Here is a 23,241-nt window from a genome sequence, read left to right as displayed (position 1 = left end):
AAAGTATATAATGAACAAAACCAAATAATAACTAAGAGATGAAGAATTCTGGACAGAGTTGACATCTAGAAAAAGCTAAGACTACATGCATACTACCTATAATACTGGTGAGTTAAGCGTATTTCATAATTGCATGTTTTTATATTATGCAGGTCTTTTCCTCCTCATTGTATACATACTGAGAGTGCTGTAAAGGTTCAAATTAAAACATAATTGTATTCATACTCCAAAGTTAGCACAGAAAACCACAGGTTTAGCTCTCCTAACAGCATATATAAGACATTTATGCAAAATAGGGCATACACTCCAAGCAACTCCACACGCAGCCAACACTTTACACTCTGCAATGCTATTTTAAAACAAGTGATATTTTCAGTACCTCCTAGAAAAATCAATATGCTGTACATAAAGTACTCTTCACAACTCTGAAAATACAATTCTGCTCTAAGAAATAATCAGGCAAATTTAAGTGTTTTCTGCACAGATCTGTTCCTCTTGCACATTCAAAAAACACACACAAATTCAGATAAGATTTGATGGTACTAAACCCTTTCAGAATCAAAGCTAGAAAGATATATGCAGATCTCAAACACACAGAAAACACTGAAGAAGAAAAAGAAATATATTTAATGGAGCTTCATTCCAACAAAAAAAGCTGTTATTAGATCCCAAATTATTGAGTCAATTTACTGTAAAGTAACTCGATTAAGTGCTATTAAACTATGGGTATTTGTGACAATCACCTTAACAACAGTGCTTTTTGAGGGGCTTGAGAAGTACCTAGTCCATATCTTCTACCCTAAACACACAAAAACAACACTGAAAGAATAGCCTGTCAATGTAGGATGAGATGTCAGCACCTGTCCCCACCCTTCTTTCCTCTGGAAAAACCAGTGACACCAGGAACGTCAGCCAAAACTGGGCTCCCAACATGAATATTTTATTTGCTGGATAACTTGGTTAGCCAGAGCTCTTCTAAGCGAGATCAGCTCTCATAGCATGTACTCATTTTGGCTCTGAGGTAGTGACAAAAGCCCAATGTGCACTGAGATCCCAAAAAGATCAGTAAGTCCAGGTACAATCTAAGAAGCATCTAGAAGAGCTTCTATAGAATCACGTCTCATTTCTGAGAATTGAAGCAGTAGGATCAGGCAGTATCCATCTTCAATATTCTACTGTCTTATTACAAGCTTATGGCCAATATTAATTGCTCACTATACTGAAGTGAACATCATAAAATCTTTAGGGAAAGCCATATATCCCTAAGTATTCTGATTCAATCCACGTAAAAAAATAACCCCTTGAAAACATGCCAGATGATAAAGTTATTTCTCTGGTATTACTTGAAATATAAAATAGCTTTTCACAAAAATGCTATGAATATCAGATGAAAAATTCAATCATAAGACAAATAATTTCCCCCCATTTTTGTCACTTGTTCAGCCTATTTTGCTACTTTAAAATCAAATTCTTAATGTTTTATTCCTTCTGCTGCACTGCTCCCTAGACCAGAAAATAAGTGTCTGATTGCAGATCTTCAGCTACAGCAGTAATACAAATCCACCAATTGTTCCTCTGCTTTTGGCAGAACATTTGAAAAGAAGTTGAGAGAAGCTTGTTAGCAGTTCCCTCTGAAAAGCAATAACAATGTGTCATTCACCAGGAATATCATGCTGGTGTGGCCACAGGAGCTACCACTGCAATATGAAATCACTCATCTCCAGCCTTTCCTCTTCTTATGGTTTTACAGAAGATTTTATTTTACTAAGCTCATATCAATGAATTGGTATAATAAAAGCCAGCCAAGTGATCAGGAACTACCAAGTTTAGAAACTATTACACTGTTCAAAGCATCAATTTATCAAAACCTTTAAGATCCATCTTTGATGGGAAACATTTTAGCATTAAGAAGAAGGAATATAAGAATTTTTGGGTATCCCCAGGCATGCCCTCTATCCTGTCCTGCATAAGGTGAACATCCTCCTTTCTATAATGCCTAGTCCCACCTCCAGAGATCAACCCCATCTGAGGCAAGAATTTAAAAGCAGCTCTAGACTGGCTTGTTTACCGATATGTAAAAGGCTGCCATGGGTTTTATTAACAAAACTGGCTTAGAAATTTTTTAGAAATTCTTAATAAAGTGCTTGGTGTGAAGTTATTCTAGAATTAACTAGTATTATATCAGATTTTTAGTACTGCTTCCACTTGCCTTTCTATATATACCTTTTCACTATATGTGTACATTTTTTTTGTGCACAGATCCAAACAAAAAAACCCTGGGTTTCATTTTGAAAACACTGATATACACTTCTTCCCCAAGGAATATTTTCCTGCAGAACGCAAGACAAAATAGAACAGTTAGCACCTGTGATTAGAGTATTTGACTTCTATGTAAGCCTCATGTTTTATGCTTATTAGCAAACATTTAAATTAAGAATCCTTTTTGCCTCTCATTTGAAAAAAATTCCCCCAGAAAGGGATTACTATACTATTTAAAACAGAGCATTACTTTCAACCAACTGTTATGCAATATTAGTAGCAGAATATGACCACAAGGGGTATGACACATAGGGTATGAATTAAGGACAATATGAATTTTAATTCATCACTAATACATTACGTTCCTTTCATTGGACCATGCCTCAAACAGTTTTAAAATTGAGTGCAGAATATTACTACCATCTCCAGTACTTAATAAAGACTGGAAACAGCAGCTGAGAATGTCTAAGAAAAGGATGATGCATCCCACGTGAAGTAATCTATGGCATTCACCATGCAAACTCTCAGCTAATGTGATCCCATATATTGTTTAGATTGTGGAAATTCCCCAAAGATGTCATTTTAAATGCAAGCAGAGACTTACTGTCCTATTACCTAAAGACACAGAAAAAGAATAAGCCAGACTGTCAAAATATGATTAAGACAAAAAGCCTAATTAGTCTACATTTCTTTATACACACATTCCAATGCTCAAAACAGTAATGTTCTTTATTTCAGAGCAACTCTTTCTCCTGCACTGAAATCCCCACCTTCAGCTGCATTAGTCTTGTATTATTCCCTAATATTTGATTTCTTGCTTTCATTTAGCTGAGAAATAAAATGGAAAATTAATTAGGAATTAAAATTACTTATCCAAGGACTTTAATGACCTATCGAAATCAGATTTGAGGAAAAAAAAATAGTTTACAAGCTGTACTTTTTTAAAGCTGTTTTGAAAAGAAGCCAGAGGACTATAAAGACGATCACACACATTCTTCACAGAATTTCACCTTTTTGCAATTTCGTATCATATATTCAGAATACTTTGGCCTGGTCCCTTATAACTACACGGTTATTTCTAAGTCCATAGATTCCCAAGAGCACAAGGCAGTTTAACAGGTCCAAAAACTTCATAACTGGAATTTATGTTTAACGGACTAAAAGCAAAGGGAAGGAGGACTTATCCTAGCGTATGTGCGTATAACATTGCTAAAGAAGAACAATGACAGCAAAGTAATTACAGGGTGTTGCTTACTTCAAAATTTTAGATCAGTTATAATTTTTCTTTTTAAATGGAAGCATAAAAGCAAGTGAGTTATGTCATGTTTCTCCGTTATCACAACTTTTTGTCAAGGTGTTAATTGAATCTTATATAGAAGCTCTACACATTTTAGATAACGAGATGTTCAGAAAAAAAATCTCAGAGAACTTTATTCCATGGATTATGTATAGCCACTTGAAAACTACCTGATGCTACTTCAAACACACCTGAAAAGCCCCTCAATAAACAGCTCTACTCTGTTCTCTTATGGCCCAGGGTTCAAGTAGTCCACAGGAGACATTACAAAAAAATAACCAGAAGAGACATCAAGTAAGGCAATTGTGTGCAAATAAAATAAAGTCATTAAATCTCAGGTTTAATTGCTGTTTCAGCACACTCTTGCAAGGAAAAAAGACAACGCGTCAATGACGACCACATCCTCTCAACTCTCCTCCACATCTGGCAAAATTGGAAGCCTCTCTTCTCTCATGCCAGTGAAGGAACGAGGAAAAAAAAAACCAACATACTTCACCACTGTAGGTACAGAAAAAACTGCCACGTGATCATACTAGACCCTTCATTTGAATCCCTCAGAAGGTGAATTTCTTCCAACTCTGCTCAGCGCCCCACTCAGAGATCAATAAGCTTTAACCTCCCCCCACCCCCAGCCACCAGCACCCGAAACACAGAGATACCAGGACACCTGGATACCACTCAAGGCTATCCTAATGCCCACTATTTCAGTTTACCGTAGGGATTTTCACCAACACTTCAAATTACTACCTTAAAAAAACAAAGAAAAAAATACAACTGTGCAACCATCTTATAACAGAATAGCACTTGGCATCATACCAGTACTATGAAATACTACATTCATGGGTCAATTTCCTTAGAAATTATTCCTAATACCTAAGATTGAATGCTACATGCGTAATATTGTCGTATCTCGAAAGACAAATATTTACTATATTAGCAGTGATCTGTCTGTACACTCTTCAAAGTCATGCTAAATAATTTCTGAAAGTATTGTAATAAAACAGGATTTAATATCTTAATAGCTCTTAAACACTTCTGTTTCATAGGCTAAAAAAAATCACAGCCCCAGTAAAAGCTACAAACAGGGTAGAGGTCTCATAGGAAATAAATTATTCACTACCACAATGCTGACACAGTGAGACACAACAAGGAAAAGCTCATTCACTACAGTGAGACACAAAAAATATTGTGGGTCATTTTCTGGGAAGATTATATCATAAATATTTTCTGCATTAGGAATAAACACTACATTTCTAAATACTACAGGGCAGATCTATCCCTTCTGATGCTGCCAACAGATTATTCTCCACAGAGGAGCAAAAAGTGGGCAGGTACTATTGGAAATGCTTTTTTTTTTTTTAAATATGTAATTTTCAAAATAAGGTCACTCATGCTTAACTAATCACAAAAATTGATACTCAGACACTACCTGAATTAGGATTTGCTGTACCTGATATCAATTTTTATTCCCAGACTCCTCCAGCATTTCACAGGAACAAGGCACGACCAATAATTTACCGTGGCTCAAAGACATTAACAGCAGTAAAACACCTATGCAGTAAAGCACGTGTTTTCTATCCCCATGCTCACAACTCAGAGCTCTATGATAAAAGACAGATATGGAATGCGAGCAAAAGTGCACTAAGCAGCTCTGTTGGAAAATATATATGCAGTATGATAATGCAGTTCCAATGCATTTTTGAAAGCTGTACTAACAACAGATTGGGGCTTGGAGGGAAACTTATTTGGTCATCTTACAAATTTAGCACAATCTTGTCTTGCATACTTCAATAGTTATAAATAAATTGTATCCCAGAACTTCAATTTGACAACATAATATCCAAGTCTTGCTGAAAACCAGGTTAGAGCTGAAGTTTTGAGGACAAGCCATATAGCATAGCCTCTGTAATAAATTTGTTTAATATTACTGATGCAGTATAAACAGCACACTTAATTACTAAAATATACTGGAGTCTCTGGGAAGTAAGCATTGGTATCCTTAGAGCTGAAAATGCATATTTATTTTCTATTGAGGTTCCCAAAGTTAATACCAGTTCAGCAGAGCAGAAAATCTGAACTCCTCTCATGAAACCTCAGCTTTAATTAATGATACCTGATGAATATCGCTGCAGTGCCATAAAACGTCAGTACTCCATTGTTTACCTGTCCATTTGCCATAAGTTATGGCCTGCAATAAAGTTAATGTAACAAAGCCGAGGCAAATCTATGCCCAACGCAAAAGACTCCTCTCTACTTAAATCATGGATGAAAACAGTTTTGAAATAAGACTGAGAGTCACCCTGAAGCTGCTGAGACTGACCTACATTTCCACCAAGAGGATAACGCCCCGTAGCAGGGGTGGCAGAGAAAGTGTCAAAACACTACAGCAAGAAGCACCAGCACTCAAGTCAAGTGGCATGTTTCTGGTAAACACTGACTTAGTCTTTACTGGATATGAGCAGCAGCCTCGTGATTTCATTAAGAACAAAGGTGTTAAATCTGCTTCCAACAAAAATTTTAAGAATAACCTAAACCCACCAACTGAAAATAATTGAGCTGGATAAAGATCTAATTGTCACACAGAAACAACACAGCTAAAAGGGCTAGAAGAAGTATTTCCGAGAAAGATGGAATCACTGATTGTTGTAACAAGCCAAACCACTCCACTACGCAGACCTTGCATACAAGCACAGTTTCAGTTTGTGGGCACATAGAGAAAGCACTGCAGACAAGGTTGCAACAGAACTTCATGCTATCCCTGAAGCTGCTTCTTCCAATCAAATCAGAACAAATTAGTTTAGAAAGAGGTCTTCAATTCTATGGTTCATATCACAACTCCAATTAGTCTTTCTGAACAGGTGACCTGAATGCAGGCAAACCTTACTTAAACAGTTCCATCCAGCCTGCTTAATGTCTTCCTTCAAATAGGATTACATAATTTACCTGACATCAAGAGTATGAAACTTTCCTTTCTTCTGATCTCAAAGATTTGGATATAAGAAAGGTCGCATTATCTCATGAGTCAAGTAGAAATCTTCTTTAGACCCTGGAAACAAAATCCAAAATGGTCCTTAAAACCATTGTGGTTACAGAATTCAAGCAGAATTTCACAAAAATAATTAGCTGCAATTGACAGTTTGCCTTATCCTGAAAGTGATCACAGGAAAGCATCTCTTGACAGAAGCCAAAGCAAAGACTGAAATTGAGCTTCAAGTTCTCTAGCCAAATTGAATTAATTGAATAAAGTTCAGGATATGGCTGCTCATCCAAAACGGAAGACACTCATAACTATGAATAAGACTGTGAAGTGCTTGTGTGTACATACAAACACACATGTATATATGTACGCATATATACATGTATGTGTATATATGTCTATATATGAAATAACAGTTTCAGGAAGCAAGCTGATTTTTAAAGCAACCTCCCCCCCAACCTTTATCTAGGAAAAAGATTTACAGGTAATTTCTTCCAGCTAATTCATTAACTCAACGTGAACAAAAATATTTCCAAATGTTGATTCTAGAGTGAGCCAGTAACAAGCTACATGCACCATAAAAGCCAGATGAAAAAAATATTCCTGCTTGAAAGAATTGTGAAGTCTTTAATACTTCACAGGCTTTCAGACTTCCAGCATGACATTGCTGAAAATTACATCGCTGTCATCAGATCAGATTTCCTTTACAGATGCCCAGTTAATGAACATCCTGGATTTCTAGCTTATAACAAAAGGTTGAACAAACATTCCATCACTTGTGTAGACAACTTTGCTCCGTTGTGTTATGTTTTACGCCACTGGGACCTGAGATAAACGAATACCAAAAGTTCACAAAGCATATCACAATTTATGGAGCTATTTGAATCCCTGTGACCTCATGAGAATTTTAATGCACATTTTCTTCAAGAAACTTGTACCCCCTTTCCCCATTCCCTCCACGTTCCATCTAATGCTGTACAACTACAGGCTGCTGCCAAAAGTGATAATCCCACTTTTCACCATTACAGTTTTGTCCCATCTCCTCTGAGCCAGATGTGGTAATCATACAGCTGCTGGGTGTGTTGCTTCAGTTTGCTGATTCAACAAAAAATACTTTTTTCTCCTTTCTTGTGTGCAATCCTCCACCCAGTCAGTAAACACAAAGGCCAGATCAGTATCAACAGAAGCAGTAAGAAGACTTCTTTCATCTGCAGTCCACATTTAGACCAGGTTAAATGTAGTTTAAAACTACTCCCTTAGCTCTTGTCCCAAATGAAGATAACTAAAAGAAAAGAGAGCACACCTTCACAAGCCTCACATAAAAGTAAATATGTCAAGTGCTGCCATTTAAAAAAAACCCAAAAACCATAAAACATCACACTTCTGAGTTCCAAGAGCACGCTCTTGCATGTGTACCTTCACTAGTTTTATCATGTTTTCTCCAACTATTTGCCTGACACAGGGACTGTGTAAGTTTTATGAATCTGTCATATTATGATTCAACTGCAGTATCTTAAAGCAGACAGCAAATCAAATTGTTTTGAGAAGTTAAAAATCCAACTTCCAGTGTATTTTCACATTTTCATTTCAGGCTTAAAAACAACAACACATTTTTGAAGCACATGTGTGAAAGCCAGATTGCAGTTCTGTAACTGAAATGCATTGTATTGTATCATATAATTAACAGTGCATAAATCTAAATATGGTTCTTTCTAAGCAAAGAGATGACAACATTAGTCATAGGAAGAACTTACTCAGAAAGGAACCCAGCATAATTGCTATAAACTCCACAACATCCATGTAAATTAGACTCAGAAGGATGGGTTTTAACCCCAGAAGGAGCAAAAAAAAAATGCCTATTTCCTCCTGATTATGAAAGTAAGCTTGGCAGCAGGAACTGAGCAGGGTAGTTTGATACAGTAAAAAAGCCTTCTGACCGCATTACTGTACTGGGTAAACATTAAGGTCTTCTAGATCTGCATTTTATTTAAGTGGCTGACGTCACAGTTCATATTAATTTAGTTGGTTTACTCAAATATGGAGGGCCACCTGGATAAAAGCTTTTGTTTACACCCTGACAACATCTATACCACTCAAACCCCATCATATGTGCTTCCTGAATACAGAGGGTTTGAGAGAAGGACTGTTAAAAGATCCCAAATGTTATGCAGAAGTAACTGAGGTATAATAACACGTCTGGCAAAATTATACCAACTAAGGAATAAAATGACAAGGAAGATCATTCATGACAAGTTCTACAGAACCTGCAGCCCTGGAGAAAAGGTTGCTAAGGTATCCCAAAGTTATCTACACTACTCCTTGCAGCAGGTCTACTTAGGGAAGCCCATCACCTTTCCAAAAAATCTCAACCTGCAAAATGACACCCTCCTAGTGCTACATCATAATCTCCAGTGGGGACCAGAGCTTACACATATAACATCATTCAGACCCAGCTACATCCCCACCTTTCCAGACTTGAGCACTTGTGGCAGGAAAAGGAAAACATTTTAAGATACTCTTTTCTAAAGTAAAAAAGTCATAATTGAGTTTAAACTCTCCCACTAGGGACCCAAAATGTCTCCTCAAGCGTTTTATATATTCCACAAATTATTAAATAATGACTACAGCCTGGAAAGCTGAGCCTCAGAATACAGTACTCATTCTTCTATTCAAAAAGCAGCACCCAAGTAACCTCAGACAGCACTGAAAGCAAAAGCCAAGTCATACAACACATACAAGCTCTGTGCATTTAACCACACCGCTTCCCAGTCTGAATACTGGTCTAAGACACAAGCACAGCTGAACACCTATTTTAGTCATTGACACCTATTTTTATTCATAGCCTCTCTCATCTTGAGCAAAATCAAGGCAAGACTCTAGTGTTCCTAATCACCCATCTTTCACTCTTTGCTGTCATGTCAAGCCCACAGCTGCATATTTTGCTGGCAACTGTGAATCAACCCCCACTTTGATGACTGATTCACAGACTAGAATAAGATAGGCTTACAAGAATAATTCTATTAACAACTTAAAACCAATCTGCTATCCCCTGCTGCTTCTCCTCCTCCAACATCCCTCTAGAGGTTGTGAAATTGTCAGTAATATCAGTTACAGTAACAAGCCCCAGTCCAGATTTGGGGAAGTATCCAGGTTAAAAGAGTTACTTCCCGTTCATTTTTTTCTGTAAGCAAATAATTTTTTTGGGATAAGGAGAAGAATCAGTAAAATAATGTTCCTGCTCAGAGACCCAAAATGACTAGCAAATCGGGCATATGTGAATGATTTTAAAGGCATCTATGTGCCTCAGTAGTTTCACGCCAAGTAATAAAAATAAACCCGTTGATACAACTGGGGCACTGCTCAGCAGAACACAGATTTCAACTTCTGTAGATGTGTCATACTGAGGAGCTCCCTGAGCTGGAGAAGTGCCTAGAAGTTATTAAAACAGCTCACATTTTTGTACTTCTAGTAAGGAAACAAAATTTCTTGGACAAAACATAAACATGCCTGGAGTGGGTCATCTACAGAGATTAACCTATTAGCACTCAGAGACAGAAGCGCGAGGCAGAACATGTAACCCATGAAGGAACTTGCTGCATCAAGACCCAGGCAGGTAGACAATGTACTTGCCCTTGCACCCATGACAGGGCTTTGGCAGAACTGGAAATTAATGAAGGATAATGCAGACTACTTTAAAAAATGCTTTCCAGCCGACAGGTTATGCCTTCCATATTAAATATCTGTGGCAAATTGCTTCCAGCACACCTAATTCCATCAGCTTTTCAATGACTAACCGTTAGGAAAAAACTCTTACAGACTTCCATATTTCAGAAAAGCTGACATGCTGGAGAATTACAGAACTTTAAGAAGTCACATTTCTCCACCCCATGTTAAAGGAAGTCACCCACCAATCCTGTGAAGAAACTAATTACGGGGTTGAACAGCTAAGCGTGCCTTTGAACACATCCCACTTTTTCAATACCTTGACTAAAAGTGCTACTAGCAGCTTTGCTGTAAGCTACATGAATGTGGCAAGAAATTATTAGAAGGTACCCATTCTCCTCCTTCCCCAACTATTTCCATATTAGCAGGGATACAGATAGAACAGTTACAACAATCAACGTCGCTTACACAGTAGAAAGTGTTTCTGCCCATCTGAGCACTTTGCATACATACAACATCAAAGCATATTTATAGCTTTTGGAATTTTGGACATGGCTACAAGAGTTCTTTGAAAATAATATTAATCCACATATACAGATTGAGATACCCTTGCATTGTAAACACAGTATTGTTCTAATTTCCTAATAACACGTTAACATACTCCCAACTTCTTAATTAGCATGACCTTTTAGGGTACACACTGAAAAGATGACAAAAGGAGGAGCTTTGTAGAGACAATTTTTCCCTCAAATGTAAAGATTCTTGGCAGCATTTACAAAAACAGAAAATCCAACTCTGCCCTGAGACCTTATTTAAAATTTTATTCTAGGAATCCACTTTCACACACATAGTATTGTGACAGTATTTGTGCCCATACAAATGGAAAAGAGAAACAAATACAATATCACTAAATCTATAATGCATACCTTACTGTGAAACACAACACCTGCAGAACACGGCCAAGTTTACCAGACAAAACTTCCTATAGCTCTGCTTGATTTTACAACTGTCATTTCATTTGTCTGCTAAAGCTAGAGTGATACATAGGTAACAACTTTTTAACAGTTTATAACAATTTCTCTTTCCCTATCTGGTTAATTCAAAGTCTAGACTTCAAAAAGCTTATGGTTAAGCCAACTTTTTAGATACAGAAACTTATTTTCTTTTCTTTGTACTTACACTACAAATACAGCAGACTATATACATGCAACATGAATGTTGATAAAAAAAATATTATTTTGTTTCTTCCATACTTCCAGGGTCATAATTAAAAACTACTCATGTTTACCAACCAACTATTCTAACTACTATTTCCCCAAAGTTCTGTTAATTCCTTCCATCCAGTTTTTCCAGAAAAAAAAACTTGGAGAAATCACCCCAAACTAGCATTCCTGCTTTGACAAAAGTCTCCCACAAAACTCATTATTTCCCTTGCAGCTAAAACAAGTTCAGAATGCGAACAACAAGTTCTTAACCAGTGGAAGTCATCACTTCACAGCGAGGCAACTTCTTATCCTACAGAGAGTGTGATAAAAGGGGCAGACACTACACAGGAATCTGCATGAATGCCAAGACATCCCATCGCCAAGTTACAACCATAATCAGAGCAATGACATGACAGAAGGATATACCCCCCCTCCAAAAGACACCTTGTCAATTTTGAAAGAAAACCCTGTCACAATTTGCATTCTTCCACTATACTGAGAAACAGGTAAATAGTGACTATAAAATCTGATTAATAATACCTGAAAAATCAATGAAAAAGTTCCATTTATTCCAATGGCTCAATTATTAAGAACACCAGCACTACCAGGAATTCACACACTACACAGAATCACATTCATTACAATAGATGAAGACACATACACAAATCAGCTCTTTTATTACCACTAAAAATGAAATGCACCAAAACTTCATCTCATTCTTCTATTACTATCTTTGGAGGTAGGAAATAAAAACAAATTAAGCCAGCAGGTAGGCCTTGTGGGTACAGAAGGAACAGCAGAGCTTCTGAAGAAATGGAATTTCTATAGAATTTGATTTTTGCAGGAGAATGCAGATAATTGATTAGGAAAATTTAGTTTCATGAAACTTATTCGAGAGTCCCTTTCACAAACAAGATGAGTTGAGCTTAGGGGGAGGCATTAGCTATCCTGCCAGAGTAGCCCCTGGAGAGTAAAGCAATCTTAGTTTTATTTAAAACAAGGCTACAATATTCTTTTTAATTACTTCTGACTCAAATAGCTCTGGAGGGCTTGATATTTCAGAAGCAAGATCAAAGACAAACCAGATGGATATTAGAAAACATAATACAATCTAAATGAGGCTTTGCACATTTCATTAGGTAAGAAATTTTGGAAGTATTTATTTCTCATCATCAAATCTCTTCTATTTCATACAACGCAAAATTTTCATCTGCCTCATTACAAGCAGTGCATAATTTTTTCAAATAAGTAAGATTTGACATTTCAGGAAATAGTTAACTGTTTTTCTTCAACCAAATTAATTTCTATTCCCCAAACAGGCTTCATACTTGTAACGAGATTCAAACTTAAATAATACTGAAGAAAACTGGTTTCTGCTGTTCAACCTCATTTTACAAGTAAGTACTATATAGACAGGAAATCCTCCTACTCTTCACTCAAACAGCAGTATCTTGCAGAACCAAACTCCTGGTTTGGATCACCCTTTGCAAAATCTTCATTTAAGTAGAGCGCATTCTTAATACAACATATAGCACTTACCCTTCTAACCTGACATCAGGTAAAGATCTGTTGAGTGCAATCATTTCACTTGCCATTAAATTAAATTGATTTATTTTAAACATTTCTTTCATTTTTTCTTGCTCCTCTTTCGGAATGACCACAGGCTTCCCCATCTCTCCAGGTCCTTCATGTGGTTTTTGTATGGGTTCTGGAACTAAGAAAAAATAAAATGTTGGTAACTACTTTTATGTGTGTTTGTTTATACTTTATTTTTTATACTGTAGGGGAAGTTCCTGTTTAAAACAGAGTTCTAAACCTACACCAGGGTTTTGGAAATGAAAACAAATCTTTATATTTGGGATTTTAACAGAAGTAGTCAAGTGCTACTCTAAGACATTACCATTAATTTGAAAAAACATTAAGGGTTTATATCTATCCATCATCAAGTTCTAACTGATTTTACTGTTAAAAGTTCTGAAACAACGGACATCTATATCCCAGACTGTTCTTGCACACACAAGCTTTTCAGGAAAACTTGAATTTTTCTTTATAGGGAATTTAGTAAAGATTAATGTAAAGTAAAATTGTAACTTTGAATTTATTTCCACATTTTTATTTTGACAGAATGACACTGGCATTTACAGCTTAGAACTATTTTTTCTTTCAGTAATTTTATTCTTAGTAATATTATTTTTAGTCAATAACATTAAACTAAAAAATGTAATTATATCTCTTAAAACAGAAACACACATTTGACATGTTTAAACCAAAGAAATCTTAAATATCACATATCTGATCAAACTGATGAGGGAGAGAATTAAGAGAAAATGAATCTAGAACCTTGAATTATTTGTGGGGTTCTTTTTAAATAAGAGCATGAAAACCCAAAACATTTAAAAAGTTACATTTTCTTTACAAATACCCATTTACTTTTCTTCTGAACCAAAATGCTTTAAATGCTGCAATACTGAATTTGAAATACATTACTACTTTAATTAAAACTTTATACTGAATCCATAAAGAAATAGTAATTCAAGATCTAAAGGGAGGAACAGGAAGTATTTTAAAACAAAAGGCACCAAAGCTCTCAGTAATAAGTCTAGCTTCAAATTATCTTTAACTTGCATCTAGGATAGCACAGCGTAATTAAAGCTTATGCCAAGAGCAAACAGCCCTGTAAAGACAAAAACAGAATTTAAGAAAAATCCCAAGCTTCTGTCTTTGCTGAAACACTAACACCTAAAACATACAGTTACTAATAAATGAAGCATTTTACTAGCATGCACATAGCACTAATCTGTTACAGGCACAATGTGTTCCTTGAGAAACTTTCATTTTCGAGTACCTGAAGCAACTGCATGAGCTGCATTAACACAGTAACATTTCGCAGAGAAAATCCTCCCAGCACAGAGATGTTTCCTTTCTACCAAACTCCCCAACACTGCAAATTTAGCTATATAATACCAGAATTTGTCAGCTGACCACTCATACACTGAAAACTGATAGAATAAGTATGGCTAAGCAGGTCCTGAGTGAATCAACTCAGGTGCTTGTAACCATGGGTTAAAATGGGCAAGTAGTTCAATTTGCATCTTTGCCTCCTAAGTAACTACAGTTGAATCCACATCAAAAACTTGCGGATTTGCAATTGAATAAACTTTTAAACTGGAATTTGTGCCTTTTGAGGAGGTAAACATAAAATTATGGTATACCACAAGGTAATTATTTGGGCTTAATTTTATATATCCCTCTTTGTTTTATTACTTGGGCTATCGTAACTATTTTTATTGTGTGTAGCAAATAGTATATAGGCTCACTTGGACAAAAAATGATTAAATGATGAGTGCTCGACACACCTAAAATCATTAAACAAAAGCTATCAGAATACAGTTACATACACAATGTTCTTCAGCATTCTCAAAACTGAATTGTCTTATCCTACCATATTCTCTATTTAGAAGAAAAAAAAGTTTCCTATGTCATTTACACTTCCAGTTGTGTCTTAACTTTGACTAAACCAGATAAACTGAGTAGCTACATTAACCGAAAACTCATACTTTGCATTTGCAGATCTCACTGTTTAATGCTAGCTTAGCACATCACTGACTTGGATCGAGGTGTACAAATTAATCAGTTTAATTTTTAAATTTCTTTAGCAAATACGTACTACTTGATTACAGACTTTACATAAATAAAATGCTCCATTCTCCAGCAGAAAAATCCAGTAACAGCTTATTAGATCCACAGACATTTTATGGAACTCACTAAATGCTAAGACAGGCAAGCTTGGTGTAGAGGTAGAGATGACCTTCCAAGAAGTTAACCATCTTCTCTGAGGTTTCTGCACTTACAGTAATCTGTTTTCCCAGAAAAGCATGTAGATTTACATGAACACAAGCCAATAACATTCTCCCAAAATGACTAAAATATGTTGTTAAAAGTTCCAGTGTTCTTTCGTCAGTTTACCATTAAAAAACTATTTAATTTGAAGGACTGTAGATATACTACTAATGACATATTACTAACAAGTGGAAATTTAATTTACAACTACAAGTTTCAGAGGCAAATGAATGACTTAATCATCACCTGACCCAATGGGAAATCTAGTAATGTTTTTTCAGGCATTTCTCACTTGTATCAGTAAACCATTAGTTTCAAAGTGGGCTTGATCTCTTCCAGACGTTCATTAAAAAAAATCAGTAACTCCTTATGTCTATGGATTACAAATTCCATTTCACCAAGCAAAATACCTAATGAAAACCAGATACCTCAAAATCCAAGACCATCTAAAGCCAGTAAAAGGGATGGATTCTTCAGTGACACGTCTTTAGGGGCCACAACAATAGCAAACTGACCAAAACATCAAGTCTGGTCACTTTTGGAAGAACCACCAAAATTACAAGCCAGCCATTTGGACAGGTAAAAGTTCAGAGAAGTTTTGTCTCTTACACATACTTCAGCCTTAATAGAACAAGGCTGATTTATGATAAGCAGTTCCTATTTTCAAAAACTAAATCTGTGTTTTATACCTTGAACTTTCTAATTTTCTTCTTTGCAATTTTTACGCAGATGAAAATATCCAGAACTGAATCACAACTTAGAGATTCCATCTTTACCAAAGATTTCAAAATTCAGAACACAAGATCTTAACTGGTGCTTGACCGAAATGACTGGTCCTGCTTTAAATTTGTCATTGGCCCAAGAAAAAAGTGTAAATAATAAGTAGCTGAGGTCATAAGACTCTTGCAAAACCAATCCTACCTCTGAAAGCATATTTTCAGGGTTTTTTTGTTTGAGTTTGGTTTTTTTTTTCCCCCATTTTGCAGAGTCCTAATCATTACACAGATGGAATGACCCTTGAGGGAAAAAAAAAAAAGGGAAAAAGGATGAGTTTGGAATTTTATGTAGAAGCTGCATAAAGCTCCAAAGCCAGAAGTTACTTTGCAGTCCCACCTTTAAGAAGCCTATAACTGGGGGCAAGGAAGGACTCGTTTGATCTTCATTTAAGTCAAGACCTCAGAGCTGACATATAGGATTCATACAGAAATAAGACAGAGCTACATAAAAAGAGATCTTTTTAGTAAAACCACAGTATTACTTGGGCATTCTTTGTTTACAGGCATGGTCCCCTTTTGTATTTAGTATTGTTGGAGAATGGCTTGAACACTTTATGTCTAGAACTTGTTTACACTTATTATGTATCAGGCTGTGAAATCTCAATTGTAATGCCAAATTCCCATCTGGAAACAACAGTGCTCAAGTGGCTATCTTATGTATTTCAGGTTCGTAAAAAGCTACATCATAACATGGATGATGCTGACTAAGGTTCAGTGATTTTCTTTCCAACTTGTAACAGCCTTTAAACTTACAGCAACAGCCTTCCATCAACAACAACTACTCTTTGTGGACTTGACTGATGAACTAACAGTAACTATGAAAAGGGAACCACCACCCGGAAGATGTGTCAACATAAAGAACAGCTGTGACAGCTTGGAAAAGAGGGTGTACACCATCCAGTCAGCTGGGTAGCTCAGAGGAGGTGAGACAACCTCAGAGCTAAGCATAGGAGGGAGTTCCCCCTAGACCTACTACCACTACTCTGAAGTCATCATGGTGGAGACAAGAAAGATCAGCAATATCAGACTGGACAAGCTCAGGCTCCTTCCTGGCTCCCACAGATGGATGCTGGGATCAACACTGCTACATGCTCTGATAGTACCTCCCCAGGCTACCTCCTGAAGCTACTACTGTGTTATTCTGCAATGGAGGGGGGTGGACAAAGGCTTAAGCCTATGGCCAAACTACCCTACACAGTTTCAGTCACTAGATTCCAAATATCCATCCTCCAGTATCACTTCAGTTCCCCAGCCCCATCCTGGCCAGACAGTATGCCAGGTCTCTTTTCCTAAAACACGTCCACTTCAGCTCTCTTACAACCTCTTATTAAGTTTCTGCCCCTTTTCCACTTCACCTTTTGTCCCTTTGTCTCCACACTTGCATCATTACAACTACCAACACCCAATCTCTATGACAGCAGACACAAAGACCTTTATCTCACAGTTCACCATAATAATGTACGCAGACTTTTCCACAAATTCACAATCACACTCCTTGACTATTTCTTATTTTGAGTAATTTGTAAAATATAACAGCGGAACACATGGAATTCAATATTGGACATATATGCCGCAGCTCCTGATTTAAGATGCTAGTATCTTATGCCATCAATACCAAGGAGAAAGGTTTTTCCCAAAGGCAATTTAGACCACATCTCTTAAACTCACTCTGAAAAACAAACTCTCGCCATTTTCTGTATTAAAAGCCTAAAGGAAAGCATCCTTCTAACACCATGAAAACCTGAACTATCCAAATAACCCCAAAATCATCTGATCATGCTTAAATATCTAAAGGCTAATTTTTCCAACTGGGCAAGCACAGCCTAAGATAAACTTAAACTCTTCAGAAAACCTTGGTCGGATGTTGAGTAGGTTCATCAACGCCATGGAATTCTTCCATGAATTGAAAATAGAAGTAATAACCCAGAGTGACATGGACAAAGAGACTATTAAATTCAGAACACTTATATAATTTATGCTGAGTCAAGAAAAGTAAATCAATTATGGAAATGAAATAAGGGGAGAAAAAGTGAAGTGAAAAAGCAGATTTTGATAAAAGCTTCACAAAAAAAAAATAGCCTCAATGTTATCTGAGGAGGCTGTAGGCATTCTGAGTGAGAATAAATCCACTACAGACTCCAAAACAGCAAACTACTGAAACAAGGATATCTAAGGTCAGGCATGGAACTAGGTTAAAAGGAAGTACCACGGTGTCAATTACAATCATGGTTTCTAGTAGACATACTTCTACGCATACCTTAGTACAAGTCAGTTGTTTAAAAAAACCAAGAAAAATATACAAAACTACATACTAAGGTTTGGTTGATTCCTTCGTTTACAAGCCAATATCATTTCAAAAAGATACAGGGATTTTAACAGATAGGAGTCAGAATGAAGACTGTACTCGACTAAGTAAGACGAATAATGCAGGTTTATTCTAGTTATTTTCATTACAACACTTACTGTTCCTTCTTATGACAGTCACTGGCCTAGGTGGGGTTTGTTTTTTTTTTTTTGGAAGGGGTGTGTGTGTGTCTGCATGCGTGTGTGTTTTGGTTTGGTTTTTTTGCGGGGGCAGAGGGATAAATAAGCTTGGTTGCTGGTTTGGTTTGTTTTACCACAACAACTAATGAATAACAGTGCCTTTACCTCCTCGGAAACTCAGAACATGTTTTAGACTATACTAATAAAGTTTACATTCCTGAACTGCTTCTTGTGTAGTTTTATTATTTTTCATCTACAATAGTACTTTAGAATTCTACAGCTTAAGCAAGCATTGAAGCCTGCAACATAGATCTTGGGCAGCATGCTTATTCCCTAGTCATTCAAAGCAAATACTGTGGTTTGAGTCAAAGTAGAAACAGTTTATGACCTCAGCTAAGTCTCATCTAAGTAACTTCATTTTCTAAAAGTTAAATGCCTATTTTTCAGATGGTAATCTCTCTAGAAGTGATAACATGGGGCACTGGTATGCAGAAAGGGCAAAACTTATACTTCTTCCTATAGCAACCAAGGCCATCTTCAAGCTGGCAAAAAACAAGGTTGCACCTGCAGGGAGGGGCGAACAGGACAGGTGACCCAACAGAGTATTCCATCCCATATATGTCATACTTGGTATGAAACTGAGACATCATGAGGGTCTTCCTCTCTTCTGCAATAGCCGACATGCAGCTAGGACCTTGTCTGTTTGCTCCCGATCCCAGATCTGTGCATTCCTGATTCCAGTTCCTAAGCTCAGCTCAGCTCATGGACCAATCCCCTCTTACCTGCTCTATGGTATTTGTGGTGATGCATAGTCATCGAGGGGTGGGGGCGCAATCTCATACTTGCGTATATTATATTACTCTCTATTCTTTTCTTCATTACTATTATTAAGATCTCATCAAAGCTGCAGTTTTAGTTTCCAACCCACAAGACTTTTTAATCTCATTTTCCTTTGCCCGAGAGTGGGGCAGGGAGGGATCAGAGAGCCCAACTGCTCAGTTTTAGCTGCTGAAATTGGCCAGGCCAGGGCTAAGCCAGGACAGCAACACTGAATATTCTGCAACACCTAAATGCTGACTCAATCCTATATTGTTGTAGGAAAAAACAAACAAACGAAAAAAATCAAATGTTTAAGAGGAACCCAAATTCTAAATGAGCATAATTTAAAGATTACTCTGGCCAAAAAACTTACCATCTCCAGCAGGCAGGCCTCGTTCTTTTTTCTCATCACATTTGTTGCATTCACTGAAGTACAGCAATAGAAACATATCCAGAAGGACCCAAACCAAAGAGGTGGCAAGGACCACCTTGCAATATGCAAATTTTTTCATGGCACTTTAAGTCAAATACAAAAATAAAAAAGTATAAATAAAAATATCAACAGGTTTCTTTAATCCAGTTTGATAGACCACGTTCTATACCTGAAAAAAAAAAGAAAAAAGAAAAAGTCACAAAAAGTTACCTAATATTTCTGATTTTAACTGCTGTATTTAACTGCATTTGAAAGGTTACAATTTCATTATCAAATGCTGTATGTATCAAAATGAATGCTCTTTGCACTCCAATGAGATTAAGGGAACAAAGTCAATTAAAGCAGCATTACTCCAGTATCGTGCTATGTTAACATTCATCATCTGAAACATTAAAATGACTGACCAAGAGAGTGCTCTGCAGACTGTTTATTTCCATGACCGGCAAGACTGTTTATTTCCATGACCGGCAATCAGGTAGCACAAAAGTCAAGAACAGCTTTGTGTTTGTTCACTTACACCAAAACACGACTTCTTAAATTTATTTCTTTTCACTGACAGGTTCCCCACCAGTGCTGAGGTATTTCAGTGCAAAGTACTCCTGAATTATTTCCTAGTGGCAGTAGCTTACTAGTTAAAAAATAGAACTGCAGCTATTCCTAAATGGAAAATACTATTCTTCAAAAACAGAACAGAATTTTAAAATTGACAAACACACAGTTTCTCTTACATCCTTTGAGCGTAAAGCGAAGAATGTATTACAAAAGAGAACTTTAATAGTAAGCCATGATTATGCAAAAAACCACACAAAACCACTTGTATCATTAGGATTACCCTTCCTTTAGTATTTCATTGTCATAATTTGATTCCTGCCCTTCTCCTTTTCACTCTTCTTGAAAGTACTATTACATCTCTCTTCTAAATACAGCTTATTACGAATTGGCAGTAGAGATATTACTGTCTCCATGTATCCCTATACACTTAAGCAGAATAGATTTGGATGGCATAGTAACGCGGAAGCCTGCAGCCTTCTACTTGTACAAGACCAGAATTGTGCACATCCTTCTGCTTCCTGCACAGACATGCATCAAATGCCAAGAAAGTTTTATTTGGGATAATCTCAGTTTGCATATATATAGTTTTGGTATATAGGGCTGACTATATAAAATGAAGAACTGCAAACGTATCTGTAATTAACACTGGTGAGGAAAAAGAAATCATAAGGGTTGTTTGTTTGGGTTTTTCTGTTGTTTTGTGTTGGGGTTCTTGCTGCTTGTTTTTCTTTTCTTCTTTAATACACACAAGGATGGTTCTGAACTCTAGATCTTGGAGTAGCACTACAAAGCTTTATAAAACCATCAGCCTGGAAAGCAGCAGCAGTGAAAGAAAAATAATTTGCTACAGACTACTAAGAGAAGAACAGAAAACAAACCATCACTGTACCATTTCACTGTATCTGCTTTCTCATCTTGAGCACTTGAATGAACATCCAGACTTTTCATTTCAAAAAGGATACAGAATGGTTAGAAAGGACAAGTGAGAAGGGCAAAAGGATGAAGACAAGGAACAGCTTGATTACAAGGTAAGGGAAGAGAGTAGCATTCTTCGTGGCTGGAAAAAATGTAACCTAAATCAAGTGGCAGGTCTATAAAATCAAAAGCTGCACGTAGATGATAAAAGAAAGAACTGTTGCCCGTTACTCTTGTTTCTTGTGTTGACAGAAACCAAGTGAATTTAGCAGCAAGGAGTTAAAAAAAAAAAAAAAAGGAAGATGTGCCCCACTATATGTGGTTATGCAGGGGAACTTCCTACTCACTGTCAGTACTGCAAGCCTACTCATCAGCTATTAAATACCAAATCCTCACCCCTGCATCAGGCACTCCCTGACTGTGACTCTCAAGTCACTAAATGTTCAGAGAATAGAGTGAAAGTGTCATTACTGTTTCCCCTGTTTTCTTCCCTGGATACACACTGTCAACCACCAACAGAAACAAATACTGAAGACACACAAAAAAAATCTGTCTGACATGGTACAACTGTACTTAAAACTCTTCAAACGACTGGTTTCTTCTTTTGCTCTAACTTAGGGCACAATAGAAATGATCTGGCAAAGAATCAAGCCATAACACCACCCCGTGTGTACTGAAAGAAAACAAATGCTAATTAAAAATAGCATATTTTTTTAAAAAAATAAATAAATTCTTACAATATCAGACTTCTTGAAATTCAGGCTCATGAGATATTAGGCTACAAAAGAAAAGGGTAAAACACACAGGAGCGCAGTCCTCAAATTAAGGCAAGACACTAGAAGAAGAACTGTAAACGAGACTTTCCATCCATAAAAATACCAACTATATCACGTGTTTTTAAATGCAGGGACTGGCACTTGCCTCTAATGCAAGAAAATTCCTTTGAGAGATCAATGAAATGTCAGAGACACTTTGTGAATGCTTTGAAACCTTTGAGGGCTCAGGGAAGTGGTTATTGAGACAGCAATGCAAAAGTTCAACACACACTGGTTACCATCGATAAGGCCCTTCCCCATACCTTTACACAAAAGCTCTTACTCCCTTGGGCAGTTTACCCTCTCACGAATCACACCATTTTTATTGCTGGTTTTATGACAGCACTTCCACTGTCTGCTTACCAGAATAACTCAGGCAGCACAGCAGTGAAACAAAAGGGCCCAGAAACTGCTGAAGCAACTGCCTTTACCACACCAGATAGAGCTCTGGAAAAGGATTCTGCTATCCACAGTTTGGGCTGTGGTACCTCTCTCTGGTACTGGAGTGGTGGTGGTGCCCTCAGCCCTAGGAGGGGTGCTCTGCCTGATACGCTGTTCTTCAGTGGAGGGAGCTACGGGATAAACCAGGCAGACTGGTATACTATGAGCAAGCATGAACAGTAGGTAGAAAGGTCTTCACTGAGACATTGCAGTGCCACAAGGGTGAGCCCCACGATGCAAGGAAGAAGAGACAGCTAGACATTCTACTCAAAGAATGAGGGGATGAAGATTACCAAGTGAGGGGCTGGGTGAGGGGCAAATCCAAGAAATCAGTGACTTGTGGGAATAAAGGAAACCTGCAGATGTGCATTTCCAGAACATTATATCACTGGGATGATTTGAAAGACTGATGCGCATGCCAGAGTTCAGCTTTTAGATAACCACCCCTCGGCTATTCATCCATCTATGAATCAATTATACAACCAATTGTGAACTTGAGCATATGAGCAGTGACTATAGAGCTCATGGGGGAAAGAATGTAGCAGGCACGTGTCTTAGATACTGTTCACAATTGCTTCAGTGGAAGGGCAGAGTGTACACGGTCTATCAACATCTGCTGCATGGCTGGTGTCAAATGCAGGCTACTGAGACAACAGGACCTTCTCTGAAGAATGAGGGCTTCTGGCACAGCATCTGTGTGACTGAGACAAGCAGCAGCATCATAGAGAGGCTCTTGGAATTCTGTGAAATACACACAAGGTGGAA

General features: G+C 37.1%; 1 protein-coding gene across 2 annotated transcripts in view; it reads right to left on the bottom strand.

The window, feature by feature from the left end:
- The window catches only part of GALNT1 (polypeptide N-acetylgalactosaminyltransferase 1), an 87,583-nt gene that overhangs the window by 25,408 nt on the left and 38,934 nt on the right, over window positions 1-23,241 (bottom strand). The window contains exons 3-4 of one of the 2 annotated variants that reach the window (XM_069853392.1): window positions 19,694-19,922; window positions 12,941-13,115 (exon numbers count right to left, since the gene is read on the bottom strand). In XM_069853392.1, the coding sequence (XP_069709493.1) occupies window positions 12,941-13,115; window positions 19,694-19,832 (314 nt within the window). In that variant the 5' untranslated portion in view covers window positions 19,833-19,922. Of the gene's footprint in view, window positions 1-6,499; window positions 6,521-12,940; window positions 13,116-19,693; window positions 19,923-23,241 lie in introns of those variants that run through there. The other variant, XM_069853393.1, reaches the window with a different exon arrangement.

The sequence above is a fragment of the Phaenicophaeus curvirostris genome, chromosome 3, assembly GCF_032191515.1.
Source record: "Phaenicophaeus curvirostris isolate KB17595 chromosome 3, BPBGC_Pcur_1.0, whole genome shotgun sequence".
Taxonomy (NCBI): domain Eukaryota; kingdom Metazoa; phylum Chordata; class Aves; order Cuculiformes; family Cuculidae; genus Phaenicophaeus; species Phaenicophaeus curvirostris.
The sequence above is the reverse complement of the archived record's forward strand: the minus strand, read 5'-3'. Positions and strand labels throughout refer to the sequence as shown.